The sequence below is a fragment of the Trifolium pratense genome, linkage group LG5 (assembly GCF_020283565.1).
Source record: "Trifolium pratense cultivar HEN17-A07 linkage group LG5, ARS_RC_1.1, whole genome shotgun sequence".
NCBI classification, from domain to species: Eukaryota; Viridiplantae; Streptophyta; class Magnoliopsida; order Fabales; family Fabaceae; genus Trifolium; species Trifolium pratense.
In genome coordinates this window covers 40315393-40332560 of record NC_060063.1, presented here as the reverse complement: position 1 = coordinate 40332560, position 17168 = coordinate 40315393, and the positions used below count along the sequence as shown (strand labels likewise).

General features: G+C 34.7%; 1 protein-coding gene and 1 long non-coding RNA gene across 2 annotated transcripts; both read right to left on the bottom strand.

Moving 5' to 3' along the window:
* Positions 1-2690: 2690 nt before the first annotated feature.
* Positions 2691-9488, bottom strand: LOC123883809 (phospholipase D zeta 1-like). Its single transcript, XM_045932743.1, has 10 exons — positions 9096-9488; positions 8727-8947; positions 7187-7343; positions 6557-7087; positions 6144-6252; positions 5135-5281; positions 4858-5055; positions 4685-4786; positions 2926-3057; positions 2691-2846 (listed from the first exon to the last, which is right to left on the bottom strand). The coding sequence occupies exons 4-10, from the start codon at positions 6724-6726 to the stop codon at positions 2739-2741; spliced, it is 966 nt and encodes a 321-aa protein (XP_045788699.1). The 5' UTR covers positions 6727-7087; positions 7187-7343; positions 8727-8947; positions 9096-9488; the 3' UTR covers positions 2691-2738.
* Positions 9489-11044: 1556 nt separating this feature from the next.
* Positions 11045-16152, bottom strand: LOC123883808. The gene is made up of 5 exons (XR_006800464.1): positions 15905-16152; positions 15037-15224; positions 13306-13367; positions 13032-13210; positions 11045-12358 (listed from the first exon to the last, which is right to left on the bottom strand). It is a non-coding gene; the product is annotated as an uncharacterized LOC123883808 (long non-coding RNA).
* Between the last annotated feature and the right edge of the window lie 1016 nt (positions 16153-17168).

Genomic DNA, 17168 nt, shown 5'->3' with positions numbered 1-17168 from the left:
AGCATATACTGATGCTGACTATGCAGGGTCAATTGTGGATAGAAGATCAACTACATGATATTACACTTTCTTAAGAGGGAATCTTGGGACTTGGAAGAGTAAAAAACAAAGTGTGGTATCTAGATCTAGTGCTGAAGCAGAGTTCAGGTCAATGGCACAAGGAATATGTGAATTATTATGGCTAAAAGGCATCTTGGAAGACTTGAGGATAAAGAGTGATGAACCAATGAAACTCTACTGTGATAATAAATCTGCTATTAGCATAGCCCATAATCCAGTGCAGCATGATAGGACCAAACATATTGAAGTTGACAGACACTTCATCAAAGAAAAATTAGATAGTGGTCTAATTTGCACTCCATATGTCTCTTCCCAAGGCAACCTTGCAGATCTTCTAACTAAGGGGCTGAACAGCAATAACTTTGAAAGAATTGTTTCCAAGCTGGGAATGATCGATATTCATTCACCAGCTTGAGGGGAGTGTTGTAAATAGATAGTAAATATTTTATTACTAGAAGCAATCTTTTATTTTTATTAGTAATATGTATTCGGCCCATGAGCCCATGAAGTTAGAATAGCCTATATAAACACATTAGTGATTGTACATTATTCAATAACTTGAAATATAATAATATTCAGTTTTCACATATTAGAATTTGGGAGGTCTATACTCAACCACAAAAGCTAGCTTGAGAGTTGAGGTTTGCACTACACTTATAAAGGCTATCTTTACCATATCTCTAGCCAATGTGGGACTTCTAACACACCCCTTCACGTCCAGAACTGAACAAGCTGGAACGTGAAATCAACAACAACGGGTGGCCCAAATATGGGAGGTCTCCACAACAAACAACAAATGGATCTAGGATGGGCTCTGATATCATATTAGAATTTGGGAGGCATATACTCAACCACAAAAGCTAGCTTGAGAGTTGAGGTTTGCACTACACTTATAAAGGCTATCTTTACCATATCTCTAGCCAATGTGGGACTTCTAACAATATTGTCAAGCAATATAAGAAACTTTCCAAGGGCAGCCCCAAGATGCATTTTTTTCTCAAATGATATCCTACTTAGAGAGTCGAGGCAGAAATTAAATGTGAGGTTAGCGACTTGGAGAAAAGCCTTAGAAGTGTATGGAATGCAAGTTTAGCAAAAGGCAAAGCACTTCTAACTTAGAGGTGGAAATCATATCATACAGCAAGTCATATAGTTTAAAATTTTTGGGTTCATAATACAAAATGATGGAGAACTAGAAGGAGATGCAAACCATTGAATTCAAGTTGGGTGGTTGAGATGGAGGAGGGTCTCAGGTTTTTTTCTGTGATACAAAAGTGCCGCTCAAAGTGAAGGAATTTTTTTATCGTACAATGTAACACCGGCAATGTTGTATGGGATGGAGTGTTGGACAGTAAAAAACCAGCACACAAATAAAATAATCATAGCAGAGATGAGAATGTTGCGTTTGATGTGTGGCAAGACCAGAAGAGATAGGATTAAGAATGAAAACATTAGAGAGGGTTAGGGTAGCACTCGTAGAAATGATGGTGGAAACTCGACTTAAGTAGTTTGGACATGTGGAGAGAAGACCTATAGATTTTGTAGTAAGGAGAGTAGATCATATAGAGGATAATCAAATTGCTAGAGGCGGAGCAAGACCTGGAAAAACAATAAGGGAAACTATTAAGAAGAACCTTGAGATTAATTAGTTTGATAGAAATATATATAACCAAACATTATGGTGTTGTTCCATCCAGGTAGCCGACCCTACTTAGCGGGATAAGGCTTGATTGTGGTTGTTGTAAAAGTGACATACGCATGAAGCAAGCAATGCACCCTACAAGGATTTTGGGAGAGTATAGGTAACTACTGCAAAATGACCGTGCCCACCATTCCAAACAAATACTAAGGAGTCCTACTAATAAGTTGGGAGAAGCTAAATAAGAACCAGCTGTTGACATAAGATATACCGAAGGTTGGTTGGTTAACTCGTACCCAGCTTACACTTGACAAGACGTGGTACACTGGGAAATGCAACAAGTCAATTTATGCATGATCCAAAAGAATATCATATTCAATCTGCTTATAGGATGCTGCACAACCTATAGGGAAGCCTTGGGAAAGGAATTTTGTTCGAGGAGATGGTTACTCGAGCCATCGACTATGCAGGTTTCCTAGTGGATACAAGATTAACACCTGAGTATTGCACCTTTCTTGGGGAATAGTGACATAGGGGAGAAGGAAGCAGATTGTGGTATCATTCGTAAATTCAGAATCGAGAGTGATAGCCGAAGACTATCAGCGCCACTGGCTGGAGATTATTCTAGATGATTTAAGAGTTGTATTGGAGGACCAATATAGCTTATTTTCCTGCAGAGCGTTGTAGGAAAAAACATATCTTCCATTTAGATGAGAGGCATTAGATGAACATATATTCCAACTGATATTGATAGGCATTTTATTAAAGAACATTTAGATGAAGGCCTGGTGTGTATGTCCTATGTTCAATCAGAACAACAATTAGCTTAGTTCCAACAAAAAGGGCCAAGTTTCTCCAAGCTGGGAATGAAAGGATAACTAATTATGAATTACTTTAAGAAAATGACTTTTATTCAAGGAATGGTTCACATAATAATTGTTATAAGAATACATGACTTAAAACACCACGAAAAAGGGAACTCGGTGCTATGAAGCTCATGCCATACATGATCCAGGACTCATTACAGATATATTATAATTCAAATTAGTAATAAACATACACCCTTAATCTTTCTTATTACCTTTGCTATTGTCATCCAAATATCCTTGTATGTAGAATCAACAATTGGGTCCATTATTTGATTGACCTCACGACAATATATAAAAGTAATAATTACTAATCAAGCACACGAAACAACTACTCTCCAAAAATGGAAAATTACTAACCTCTCCTGCCGGGAGACCCAAGTGTTCAGACCATAATGCTAATCGAAGAGTCAAAGAAAACTTCCCTGCCTTCCAAGGCTTTCCATCCATATAAGAATCAGTCAACTCTTTGTCTTCTATAACTACACCAATCTGAAATCCATGTGGGACAGTTAGAGGGACCGAAGTTGAAACAACAGTTATGAGTTCATATTTAATTTAAAAAGTCAAAATAAATATTTCCAAATGTGCAAATAATAATTAACAGCACTTGGTAGGAAAAGGCTAAAGTTGTTGTTGTATATAAATAATAAACAGATCAGTCAATGGGTTCACAAACCATGACACAATTTTTAAGGTGAGAGAAAGAATGTTGGCTATAATCTATGAAGTACAGACACAGACACGCACACCAGACACGATACGGACACCGACACGTCGACGCCGATAAAAATTTGGTAAAATGACATAATTTAGTGTAATCATAAGTGTCATTGTCAGTGTCGGATACGGACACGGACACGTGTCTGACACGGACACGCCTAATCTCAAAAGTGTTGGTGCTTCCTAGGCTATAATGATTACTAGCCAGTTGAAATTAAATTATTCTTTCACTAGTTACATGTTTTATATTAAGGTGTCTCCAAAAAGTTTTTAACATCACAAATATGTCAAACTGATACACCCTCTATTACTAATTACTGGAAAAAACTCAAGTCTCACATTGAAAAGAGATAAGGCCTGAAAAGAATTTATAGAGTAGCACCCTTCACTTTACAAGTCGGTTTTGTAAAGATGAGTTAGGCTCAATATAAAAACCTAATACGGTATCAGAGCTTATTCATTCGGACCACCCACCAAATTTATCCATGCACCAAGCCCAATAGTGAATAATGAGGGGTGAGAGGTGAGTGTTTGGAAAAAAAAAAATCAAGTCCCAATATGAAAAGAGTTAAGGCCTGAAAAGAATTTATAAAGAGTGGCATCTCTCGTCTTACAAACCAATTATGTACGGTTGAATAAGTATCATGTAAAAAAACCTAATACTAATTGAGTGTCATTTAAGGTTTCTTCAAAAGTTTAAGAAAATGCACCAAGCCCAATAGTGAATAATGATGGGTGAGAGGTGAGTGTTTGGAAAAAAACATCAAGTCCCACAATGAAAAGAGTTAAGGCCTGAAAAGAATTTATAAAGAGTGGCATCTCTCGTCTAACAAACCAATTATGTACTGTTGAATAAGTATCATGTAAAAAAACCTAATACTAATTGAGTGTCATTTAAGGTTTCTTCAAAAGTTTAAGAAAAACAATAAATGACTCAATGAGTGGAATAAGTTTACTGAATTGTACATATTATATCTATTAGACTGTTAGTTATTGTTATAAATGCAGTGAAATATATGACTTGAAAATGACGCACATACTATTTATTTGAGGGACAAATTGAAGAGTAAAATTAATGTTGCATTGAAAAGATAAAATGACACTATGAATTTTTCACATTTTCTAAATTGGCACTCAAAATGAAATGGAGTGAGTAATTTGGTGAAAGAAACTCAAAAGTTATATATGAACAGAAATACTTAAATTTGCAGAAAAGAGAAAAAGCTAACTAGATATCAATTATGTTGCTTCAATGATATAAGAATTAACATTGATAAAAAGTTGTTACAAGGGCGCAAGAAATAAGTGCCCGTGTGTGGGAGTGAAATAGTAATAAAACCTCAAAATCCGATCAAACTTTTACAGCATATGAAAGGAAAGAGGCTTGGGACTGTACCTCAGAGTCCCTGGAGCCGAGTAAGCTTCTATCATTAATATTAGCAGATCCAATCAAACTAATACAATCATCAATAATCATGATTTTACTATGAACGTATACCTGCAAAAATGTGTATGTGATTAAGCTGACCAGAGCTACTTAAGCAAATGATCAAAGATGTAAAAACATACCTGGCTGGTTGCCACAGGACCACCATCAGAGAGTCTACCATAATTCCTTAGACCATAAAAAGAGATGTAGTCATGTACTCTTGAACCAAGAAGCTCATGAAGATTATGTAAGATAGAATGCGGCCCTCTGCAAATGGTTCGATACTGCCAATGCATTATGGCTCTCACAGATGCTGCACCACCATCATCAATCCCCCCCTAGATAACAGACAAGTCCAAAATTCATGCAAAAGCAATATTTCTCTTGTTGAAAAAAGAAAAAGAAATTAATTAGAACCTGGAAGCCAGGCAGGAGCGGTATGACGATTATAACCCTAAAAGATTTTTTTTCATTATAAGCTCGCATAATCCGCCGATATAAAGCTTCTGACACACGATTACGTATCATATCATCTCCAGAAAGACCCGAGATAAAAAACTGGCTCTGGAACAAGTTCGCAAAGATAAAATAAAACAGTCAAAAAACGTCAAAACAGATTTAAGAAGAGAAAAAAAATTAGATCCCTATAAGCTTGAAATATTTTTATATCAGCTTGGAAATTTAAATACATAAATATTTAAACTAAGGCATTGCAGAGAAAAGGTCCAAATATTTTAAGGTATGAGACTTTTCTCTTTATAAATCTGAAACTGATGTGGTGTTTGACAACTTTCAAAACAAGCTTAAAATAGTAAAATACATAAATCCATATAATAGTAAACAGGTTCCAACTTAAACTTGGTTCATTCAACAATAAAGAATTTCCCTTAAATATAAGCAATTATGATTAAAATGAATTGCAGAAGCAAGCAAATAAAGTAGCATAACAAATGCCACGTCATTAAAGCATGAAATGCAATTATCATCTTGAAGAAGAGCATCTAAAGATACTGGAGCCAAAACCTAAGAACTGCAAATATTATGCAGAAACTCGCTAGATATTCAAATTGTTTAGAACAATGGCATTTTTTTTTTGGTAAACCAAAGGTATCCTCCACGCGCAACTGCGGAGACTAATCCCCTCGAGGTAACTGAGATCCATTTAAGGGGATGACCTCTCCAAACAAATAATGGCATTTTAGTTCTAAAAGAAATACTGAGATGGTCATTCAAGTAATAATCACCCCGGCTCTTTTGTACTTATCTTCAATCTAATTGCCAGCTTCCAAATATGTTTTATTGTTATAATTATAATTATAGTTATTATTATAATAATAACAAAGCAAAACCACTTCCGGTATGAACATTTGCAACACCCATCAATCTTCAAAAATTGCATCATTAAATTTAGAAGTTTATTCAATACCTCGATGTAGATGAAGTATTCAGCTTTCTCAATGAGAGCAATAAGCATGGTGGATGCTCTCTTCAGTTTGACTTGTTCTGGCGGACCATTGACTGACGCTTCTAATAACCTATCAATTAAAGTATTTCAATGGTAGAAAATACAATGGTGTAAAAGAAAAATAACAGGACACAAAGTGAAAAGAAAAGAACAAAAGCAATTAGAATCATATTAATGCCCCCTCTTAAAGTCAATCTTCTAGCAATATATGAAATATCACTTCCCACGAATTTTAGTCTTTATGTTGCCAATAAAAAAAAAACGGCAAGAGCTTCAATAAAATATCTGATTTCTCTCGATAAATATTTTTAATGACAAAAATAGTATTTGTACACTTTAAAGAACCTCTTGCTGATCCTATTAAAACAGCATACCTGACAACGACACGAAGCACGAGGACCAATTTGTCCAGATTCATCAGCAAAATCTCCCTGATCATCCCGCTCTTGAGTATCCCACCATTCCAGATCTGTATTTTGTGAATCAACATGAGACACTCTATCATGAGGCATTTTCTCGTGATAATGCTCAGAGTCAAGATCATCTACAAAGCCCTTCATTGGTGTATCCGGACCAACTGCTGCTACTTTGGCCCTTCGGAATGAGAAAGGAAGGCCAGTTCTTATCCTTCTTGGCTTGTCATGGTTATGTTGAGAGGAGTTTCGCCCATTTGGTTTTGGGAGTCCTGGAGGAATATCCAACCCAACCGGTTCCTGAGGCAGGAGTAGAGGAATATCTTGGTCTTGGCAACATGAGGAAAATGAATCTTCTCTCTTGAAGGCTTTATCATTGACATTGTCCTGAATTTCATTTGGTGTCTCATTGCTTCCCAAGTAATGGGAAATAACCATATGATGTTGAGGCATAAGTAATGGTATTTGTTGTTCATGCGGAGCTTTGTTCCTCTGATGTAAAATAAGATAAATAAATTATTTCCTACCAGGAACATAGGAAAAGGACCAGAATGCCTCAAAACTTCAATGCAATTGTAGAATAAGTCTAACCTTGGCATAATTTCATCGCCGAACAAAGTGCCTAGCAATGTCACGACAAGGTGGTCCTCAAAGGGCACAATGAACATCATGCCAAGGCATACGAGGATATTTTTCACGAACCAATTCATCTTTCATTGTATCTTCCCATGAATTTGGTTCAGATTCTCTATCAAAATTGAAAATGAAATGAATATATGAATGATGTTCAACAAGACTCGATCTATAACCAAGAAATTATGAGAGACATATCCTAACAAATACCAACTGCAAAGCCTACAATATTTTTCTGTAGAATATATTTTTTTAATAGACAAATCACAAATGTCAGTTTCTTTAGAATATATTTTTACTATATAATGACAAGTGGCATGTAGAGATTTCCAGTTATGCATTGCACATGCTGATTGGGCAAGCTCTACTTCTGGCATTTGTGTTCTTTTTGGATGAGAAATGATATCATGGAAAAGCATGAAGCAAATTGTGGAAGCCAAATCAAGTACAAAAGTTGAGTATATAAAAATGGGGACTTTGTGAATCACAACAAGTGAGAGACAATTAGGCTATGCTAAGTACATCTTCAAATCTTGTCAAACTAAGCACAGTGAGATCGAGCAGCACTTCATTTGGACCAAAATACAGTATAGTGAACTTGCAACATCATTTGAAAATCCTAATGACTATGAATAAAAATTCATAGTTTATTTTAATAGAAAAGCGGACACCGATCGAGACAATTGCTTGAGTAGCAATTAAGGCAACAACTAGCTTTCATATTCAGGGACTAGGGTCATTAAGTTCATCCAACATTTCCAACGTATGTAACATTTGGGACAAGGGTCATTAAGTTCATAATGCAAAATCAATTCTAAAGCCAACATCCTATTTTTTCATTATGAATAAAGAATTCATAATGGATTTTTCTAAAAGGTCATTGAGGCATCCAACCCTTACAAAACTTTTCCATTAATCGCAGTTGCATAATTGAATTTAGGGACTAAGGGTCATCAAAGCAGAATATATACCCATTCATGCATTACTATGAATAAAAATTCATAATTTTTTTAATAGAAAAACGGGCACCGATAGAGACAATTGCTTGAGTAGCAATTAAGGCAACAACTAGCTTTCACATTCAGGGACTAGGGTCATTAAGTAATTTATCCAACATTTTTTAGGCATCAAGACATCCAATCCATTAAAAAATTTGAAATTTCACTTTTTATTGATGCAGAAATTTGAAAGTATTTGAATAATCAAGAATGAAAAAATCGAATACCCGTCATTGATCATTTCCAATAGGTATTGATTATAAACCAATAGGCAGAAGATTGAAAGTTTTTGGGACAAAACACGTTTCTTGAATTAAAGTTTCCTGTTTTCAAGGAGAAGATTGAATGCTCTTCCAATTTAACAAAATTGTGTCCAATCATATCACAACCACAATTGCACCGGCACCTGTCACATTGTACAAAGGTTTGCAACATAACCGCAACCTGAACGTAACCATGCAAAGGAAATACTTTGAGAAGTTGTGAATTTTTCAACAAACCTGATTAGCCAAGGAACCATGAACTGGTGGAGTAGCAAAAAACTTCATCTCAGGGCAAAGATTATATCGACCAAGTTTGCAATGGTCACAAGGCCAACAGCTGATCCCAGGCTCGATCGCCACACGGTCACCAGGCACCAAAGTCTGTATCTGACTACCGACTTCTTCTATGATCCCAGCACACTCGTGACCAATAACCATCGGTTCTTTAACTATAAAATCTGCACATCTCATTGTCTTAAAGTAATACAAATAATCCAATAAAAATTGAAACTGTTTACTAGACAGAACATGGATAAGTGCAGGAAATAACAGATTTATATTTTTTTGTCGAATATTGAAATCGGATGTAACGGTAACAATATCTACCTTGAGGTAGTGAACATCACTCCCATATATTCCAACAGCTATCATTCTAATTCTGACATCATGGGGTCCTTCAAACATAAAAAATTAAGTAAGCCAATGATTTAACATAAATATTATATTTGGATTCTTTGCAGTCGATTAATGACGAAGTTGGCACAATCAATGTACTTGGAGTCAGTGTTGTTGAATACGGCCGATGGCACCACCGTAGCGTGACAGATTTTTGGACAACCGCTATAAATGACGTTGCCACGTTGGTGTGGTTGGCAGATTTTTGGCCTTCGGCAATCTGCCGCTGATGAAAATTCCCACAGTTCAACTTTCAATTTGAGTTTATTGGATATGTTTTGTCAGTGTAAATTAATGTTACACTGACATCCAATAAGAATTAACCAGTTCTCCACGTCATACCATTAAAATGGGATGTAGTGTGATAATTTGGTAGAATACATGGTTGCTATTAGAATCTTGAACATGTATACCATACCACTAACTAGTGACAGTTTCACAATTACAATCATAAAAAGACAACCGACACCATCCACATTTTGAGTAAAATTTCATATTAAAATTGCTTTGCTTTGAAAGCTACCATCGAACTTTTCCATTATGAATAAAGAATTCATAATGCATTTTCCAGAAAGGTCATTGAGGCATCCATACCCTGCAAAACTTATGTAACATTTGGGACAAGGGTCATTAAGTCCATAATGCAAAATCACTTCTAAAGCCACCATCGAACTTTTCCATTATGAATAAAGAATTCATAATGCATTTTCCTCAATGGTCATTGAGGCATCCATCCCTTACAAAACTTATGTAACATTTGGGACAAGGGTCATTAAGTCAATAATGCAAAATCACTTCTAAAGCCACCATCCAACTTTTCTATTATGAAAAAAGAAATCATAATGCATTTTCCTCAATGGTCATTGAGGCATCCATCCCTTACAAAACTTATGTAACATTTGGGACAAGGGTCATTAAGTCAATAATGCAAAATCACTTCTAAAGCCACCTTCCAACTTTTCTATTATGAATAAAGAATTCATAATGCATTTTCCTCAACGGTCATTGAGGCATCCATCCCTTGCAAAACTTATGTATCATTTGGGACAAGGGTCATTAAGTTCATAATGCAAAATCACTTCTAAAGCCATCATCAATAAAGAATTCATAATGAATTCATAATGCATTTTCCTCAAAGGTCGTTGAGGCATCCATCCCTTACAAAACTTATTTAACATTAGGGACAAGGGTCATTAAGTTCATAATGCAAAATCACTTCTAATTGCAGTTGCAAAATTGAATTTAGGGACTAAGGGTCATCAAAGCAGAATATATATCCATTCATGCATCACTATGAATAAAAATTCATAATTTTTTTTAATACAAAAGCAGACACCGATCGGGACAATTGCTTGACTAGCAATTAAGGCAACAACTAGCTTTCACATTCAGGGACTAGGGTCATTAAGAATATATATCCATTCATGCATCACTATGAATAAAAATTCATAATTTTATTTAATACAAAAGCAGACACCGATCGAGACAATTGCTTGAGTAGCAATTAAGGCAACAACTAGCTTTCACATTCAGCACATTCAGGGACTAGGGTCATTAAGAATATATATCCATCCATGCATCACTATGAATAATTCATAATTTTTTTTAATACAAAAGCAGACACCGATCGAGACAATTGCTTGAGTAGTAATTAAGGCAACAACTAGCTTTCAAATTCTGGGACTAGGGTCATTAAGAATATATATCCATTCATGCATCACTATGAATAAAGATTCATAATTTTTTTAATACAAAAGCAGACACCGATCGACACCATTGCTTGAGTAGCAATTAAGGCAACAACTAGCTTTCACATTCAGGGACTAGGGTCATTAAGAATATATATCCATTCATGCATCACTATGAATAAAAATTCATCATTTTTTTTAATAGAAAAGCGGACACCAATCGAGACAATTGCTTGAGTAGCAATTTAGGCAACAACTAGCTTTCATACGAGGGACTAGGGTCATTAAGAATATATATCCATTCATGCATCTCTGAATAAAAATTTATAATTTTTTTTAATAGAAAAGCAGACACCGATCGAGACAATTGCTTGAGTAGCAATTAAGACAACAACTAGCTTTCACATTCAGGGACTAGGGCATTAAGAATATGTCTCCATTCATGCATCACTATGAATAAAAATTCATAATATTTTTTAATAGAAAAGCGGACACCAATCTAGACAATTGCTTGAGTAGCAATTAAGGCAACAACTAGCTTTCATATTCAGGGACTAGGGTCATTAAGAATATATATCCTTTCATGCGTCACTATGAATAAAAATTCATAATTTTTTTTAATAGAAAAGCGGACACCGATCAAGACAATTGCTTGAGTAGCAATTAAGGCAACAACTAGCTATCATATTCAGGGACTAGGGTCATTAAGTTCTTCCAACATTTCCAATTGGTATATAACATTTGGGACAAGGGTCATTAAGTTGATAATGCAAAATCAATTCTAAAGCCACTATCCTATTTTTCCATTATGAATAAGGAATTCATAATGCATTTTTCTCAAAGGTCATTGAGGCATCCAACCCTTACAAAACTTTTCTATTAATCACAGTTGCATAATTGAATTTAGGGACTAAGGGTCATCAAAGCAGAATATATAAACATTCATGCATCACCATGAATAAAAATTCACAATTTTTTTAATACAAAAGCAGACACCGATCTAGACAATTGCTTGAGTAGCATATTAAGGCAACAACTAACTTTCACATTAAGGGACTAGGGTCATTAAAATTATATATCCATTCATGCATCACTATGAATAATCACATTATATACACACATACTTATTTTTCTTAATTTATGTAAATATTTTAAAGGGGTCTATAATATAGTCACATTATATACATTTTGTCAGTATATAACATTTTATTTAATTTTGGTTTAAATATGATATGATGTTAGTCCCTGCTAATATAACACTTTAGTTTTAGTCCCTGTAAGTATCTTTGGTACATACTTTTGGACGAAGTCTGATTACCTTGCTGCAGCTGGTGTGAGTGGCACAGTCATTTCGGAATGTCCCATTCCAACTAGATAAACTTTGCCACCGGGTTGATTAGCATTCAATGCTGTAGTAATGGTTTTGTTAAAACCAGCACAATCAAAGGTAACATCTACACCAGCTCCCATAACATCATGAATCTGCTTAACTTCTTCAGCTACATCCTGTAAAGAAGTGTATTTGAAATTTAGTTAAACCAGTATTTACTCACTTGGGTCTGTCTAGATATATGTTTTATTTCATAAGATATCAGCATTGAGATAGATATATCTATGACACAAACACGGAAATGTCGACACCGGTAATAATTTGGAATAATTGAATGTAAATTATGTAATAATATGTGTCAGTGTCGGGTCTGTGTTCACACTATTTAGAAGGTATTTTCAAGTTAAGGGAGACATTATAGATGCATGAGAAAATCGAAAACCCATCATTGATCATTTCCAATAGGTATTGATTATAAACCAATAAGCAGAGGATTGAAATTTTTTGGGCCAGAAAACGTTTCTTGAATTAAAGTTTCCTGTTTTCAAGGAGAAGATTGAATTTTCTTGAATTATCCCATAATTATCCCAAAACCGTCTTTTTGCACGATTAAGGTTTTTTTTTAGTTTTTCTGAAGCAGAAGATTGAATGTTCTTGAATGATCAAAAATGAAAAAAAAATGGGTAAAGTTATATCTTTTATCAAATTGAATGTATTTTGATTTAGGGTTTATACCCTAATTTTCATAAGAAAAGAAAAGAAAAAAGGGTTTTGAATTTATGAAGCAGAAGATTGAATATTGTTGTGTTAATGAAGAATCAAAATGCAAATATATGGAAAGAAAATTACCATAGCAAACAATCGAGCATAAAAGATGACCCTTGATTGATGCTAATCTCTCCATGGGATTAGTGTTCTTGATATCTCCATCCTGATAGGACTCTAGTTTAACCGGGGCTATTCCTAAATCGATGGTAGTGTGTCCAATTTTTTCTTTCCACAAAGCCATGTTTTGTTTGAAAGCAAGTCTGCAGAAACAAAAGGTTTATGATGTATGTTAGGACAATACAACGGAAAAGACAAACCTAGACATAAAAAATGTACAACAATTACACCAACATACCTGGTGTGTATCAGATCATTAGGTACACAGGAAAAGACATCCTGATAAATTGCTGTATTTGTCTGTAAAACGTAAGGATAATAATCAGTATCATAATTTGAAGTATTGTTTCTTACTCCCTCCGGACACAAATATAAGCAAAAGTGCACTTTTTAGATTCATTGAATAACAGATGTATCTGGACTATAATACTGAATAAATACATTTGTTATTCAATAAATCTAAAAAGTGCATTTTTACTTATATTTGTGTCCGGAGGGAGTATTCAGTTAACCAGAAACATTAAGATCTGACATGTATTCTGTAATCTGAAGTACATTATGTAAAAGAACTCAATTAGACATGATTGTTTTCTTGTTAATTTCACATTGCATAAACAGAAAGAAAAGATGGCACAGTCCCATAAGTGTAGCTCAAATGGTAGCTACCAGGGACATTATTGGAGTGGATGGGGTTCGAACCCCGGATTCCACGTTTCTCCACGTTTAAATGTGTGAGACTCTAGCCACTAGGCTACTTCACCAAAAAAAACAAAAAGGAAACATGGCACGAGTATATCTGAATTGTTACCATGACTAACCATATAAAACTTGCCATACACAGCCATAAATCCCCTATCATATTGTCAAGCAATATAAGAAACTTTCCAAGGGCAACCCCAAGATGCATTTTTTTTCTCAAATGATATATCCTACTTAGAGAGTCGAGGCAGAAATTAAATGTGAGGTTAGCGACTTGGAGAAAAGCCTTAGAAGTGTATGGAATGCAAGTTTAGCAAAAGGCAAAGCACTTCTAACTTAGAGGTGGAAGTTGGAGATCATATCATACAGCAAGTCATACAGTTTAAAATTTTTGGGTTCATAATACAAAATGATGGAGAACTAGAAGGAGATGCAAACCATTGAATTCAAGTTGGGTGGTTGAGATGGAGGAGGGTCTCAGGTTTTTTTCTGTGTTACAAAAGTACCGCTCAAAGTGAAGGAATTTTTTTATCGTACAATGTAACACCGGCAATGTTGTATGGGATGGAGTGTTGGACAGTAAAAACAGCACACAAATAAAATAACCATAGCAGAGATGAGAATGTTGCGTTTGATGTATGGCAAGACCAGAAGAGATAGGATTAAGAATGAAAACATTAGAGAGAGAGAGGGTTAGGGTAGCACTCGTAGAAATGATGGTGGAAACTCGACTTAAGTAGTTTGGACATGTGGAGAGAAGACCTACAGATTTTGTAGTAAGGAGAGTAGATCATATAGGGGATAGTCAAATTGCTAGAGGCGGAGCAAGACCTGGAAAAACAATAAGGGAAACTATTAAGAAGAACCTTGAGATTAATTAGTTTGATAGAAATATATATAACCAAACATTATGGTGTTGTTCCATCCAGGTAGCTGACCCTACTTAGCGGGATACGGCTTGATTGTGGTTGTTGTAAAAGTGACATACGCATGAAGCAAGCAATGCACCCTACAAGGATTTTGGGAGTATAGGTAACTACTGCAAAATGACCGTGCCCACCATTCCAAACAAATACTAAGGAGTCTTAATTTATGTAAATATTTTAAAGGGGTCTATAATATAGTCACATTATATACATTTTGTCAGTATATAACATTTTATTTAATTTTGGTTTAAATATGATATGATGTTAGTCCCTGCTAATATAACACTTTAGTTTTAGTCCCTGTAAGTATCTTTGGTACATACTTTTGGACGAAGTCTGATTACCTTGCAGCAGCTGGTGTGAGTGGCACAGTCATTTCAGAATGTCCCATTCCAACTAGACAAACTTTGCCACCTGGTTGAGTAGCATTCAATGCTGTAGTAATGGTTTTGTTAAAACCAGCACAATCAAAGATAACATCTACACCAGCTCCCATAACATTATGAATCTGCTTAACTTCTTCAGCTACATCCTGTAAAGAAGTGTATTTGAAATTTAGTTAAACCAGTATTTACTCACTTGGGTCTGTCTAGATATATGTTTTATGTCATAAGATATCAGCATTGAGATAGATATAGCTATGACACTAACACGGAAATGTCGACACCGGTAATAATTTGGAATAATTGAATGTAAATTATGTAATTATATGTGTCAGTGTCGGGTCTGTGTTCACACTATTTAGAAGATAATTTCAAGTTAAGGGAGACATTATAGATGCATGAGAAAATCGAAAACCCATCATTGATCATTTCCAATAGGTATTGATTATAAACCAATAAGCAGAGGATTGAAATTTTTTGGGCCAGAAAACGTTTCTTGAATTAAAGTTTCCTGTTTTCAAGGAGAAGATTGAATTTTCTTGAATTATCCCATAATTATCCCAAAACTGTCTTTGCACGATTAAGGTTTTTTTTTAGTTTTTCTGGAGCAGAAGATTGAATGTTTTTGAATGATCAAAAATGAAAAAAAAATGGGTAAAGTTATATCTTTTATCAAATTGAATGGATTTTGATTTAGGGTTTATACCCTAATTTTCATAAAAAAAGAAAAGAAAAAAGGGTTTTGAATTTATGAAGCAGAAGATTGAATATTGTTGTGTTAATGAAGAATCAAAATGCAAATATATGGAAAGAAAGTTGAAAAAATTACCGTAGCAAACAATCGAGCATAAAATAGAAAACCCTAGCAACAACGAATCTAAGGGCTGCGATTAAGGCGTTCTCTTCTTTCTCCCTTTTCCTATCAGCGCCTCATCCAGACTGTTCCTCTTCCTCTCAGCCGTTGCCACCGCCGTGGCTCCTCTCATCACCGCCGTGGCTCCTCTCAGGAATGCAAAAAAATAGAAAATTGAGTGATGTGAACAAAATTAAAAGGGATTCAAAACGAAGAGAACGTTAACACAGTTTCTCTCTTTCTATTTCTTTTTTTCAATTAAATTTTAACATTTTAATCTCAGCCCTTAGATTCATTGTTGCCATCTGTCACACATCTATATATATTGAAAAGTTGTAAACAAAGCCGCACTCATAAATTCCAATGCGTAGTACGTGCGTGTAAAGGTTTTACTTTTTCACAATGTTTTAAGAACCGGACCGGAGATTGAACCGGTGAGACTTTCGGTTTATGGTTCAACCGGTTCAACCGGTTAGATCGTTATTGAACCGATTGAACCGGATAATTAATAAATAAATAAAATATTTTTTTTAAGTATATAAGAGTATTTTTGGAAAAAAGGTATATGAGTGAAAATTGTATCACAGCTCAATACATTGAGCCCAATATATTGAATACTCTTAGAGCCCAAACTTTTCAATATATATAATACTCATAAACAAATTGTAAGCTTCTTCTAACCCTAATTTCAAACAACACAGCCGCACAACTTTTCTCCTTAGTGAATATATGCCAAACTTTTTATTCTTGCTTACTTCCTTCTTTCTATTTCTTTTCACAATTTTCTTCTTCCTTCCTTAGATATTCCTTGTATTATTTTATTTTGTTTCTTCTCAATCTCATCCTTGCCTTTCCAATATTATCAATTATGTCACAAAATTTCTTCTTATTTAATTCATCATCGCCGCCTCAATATCAAGCACAACAACATAATCTGCACAGCAAAACAAAGCTCGTGCAAAAATAGCTTCATTGACGGTCGAATATGCAATCAAATATCAATTACTAGTAGACAATTGAACCTCATCTTCATCTTTACTATTACAAAGGATTACAAATGCAAATATCTGTATAATAAAAATAAAAAACAGTTTGTTTTTTTAACTGATGTTAGAGAACTGGAAAATTAAAAATCAATGTTTTTTAAGTTTCACGCGTTTCAATGTTTTTTTAAAAAATAACTTAGTTTTTTTTTAAAACAAAGAGAAAAACCGGTCGGTTTTCCCGGTTTACCGGTTCA

What these genes read in the sequence shown, in the direction of transcription:
- LOC123883809 (XM_045932743.1), bottom strand. Translation starts at nt 6,726, where the DNA reads ATGATCTTGACTCTGAGCATTATCACGAGAAAATGCCTCATGATAGAG. An exon ending in CGCTCCTGCCTGGCTTCCAG is followed by an intron (nt 5,056 to 5,134) that starts GTTCTAATTAAT and finishes TCTGTTATCTAG; the next exon opens with GGGGGGATTGATGATGGTGG. An exon ending in TGGGTCTCCCGGCAGGAGAG is followed by an intron (nt 2,847 to 2,925) that starts GTTAGTAATTTT and finishes TATTGTCGTGAG; the next exon opens with GTCAATCAAATAATGGACCC.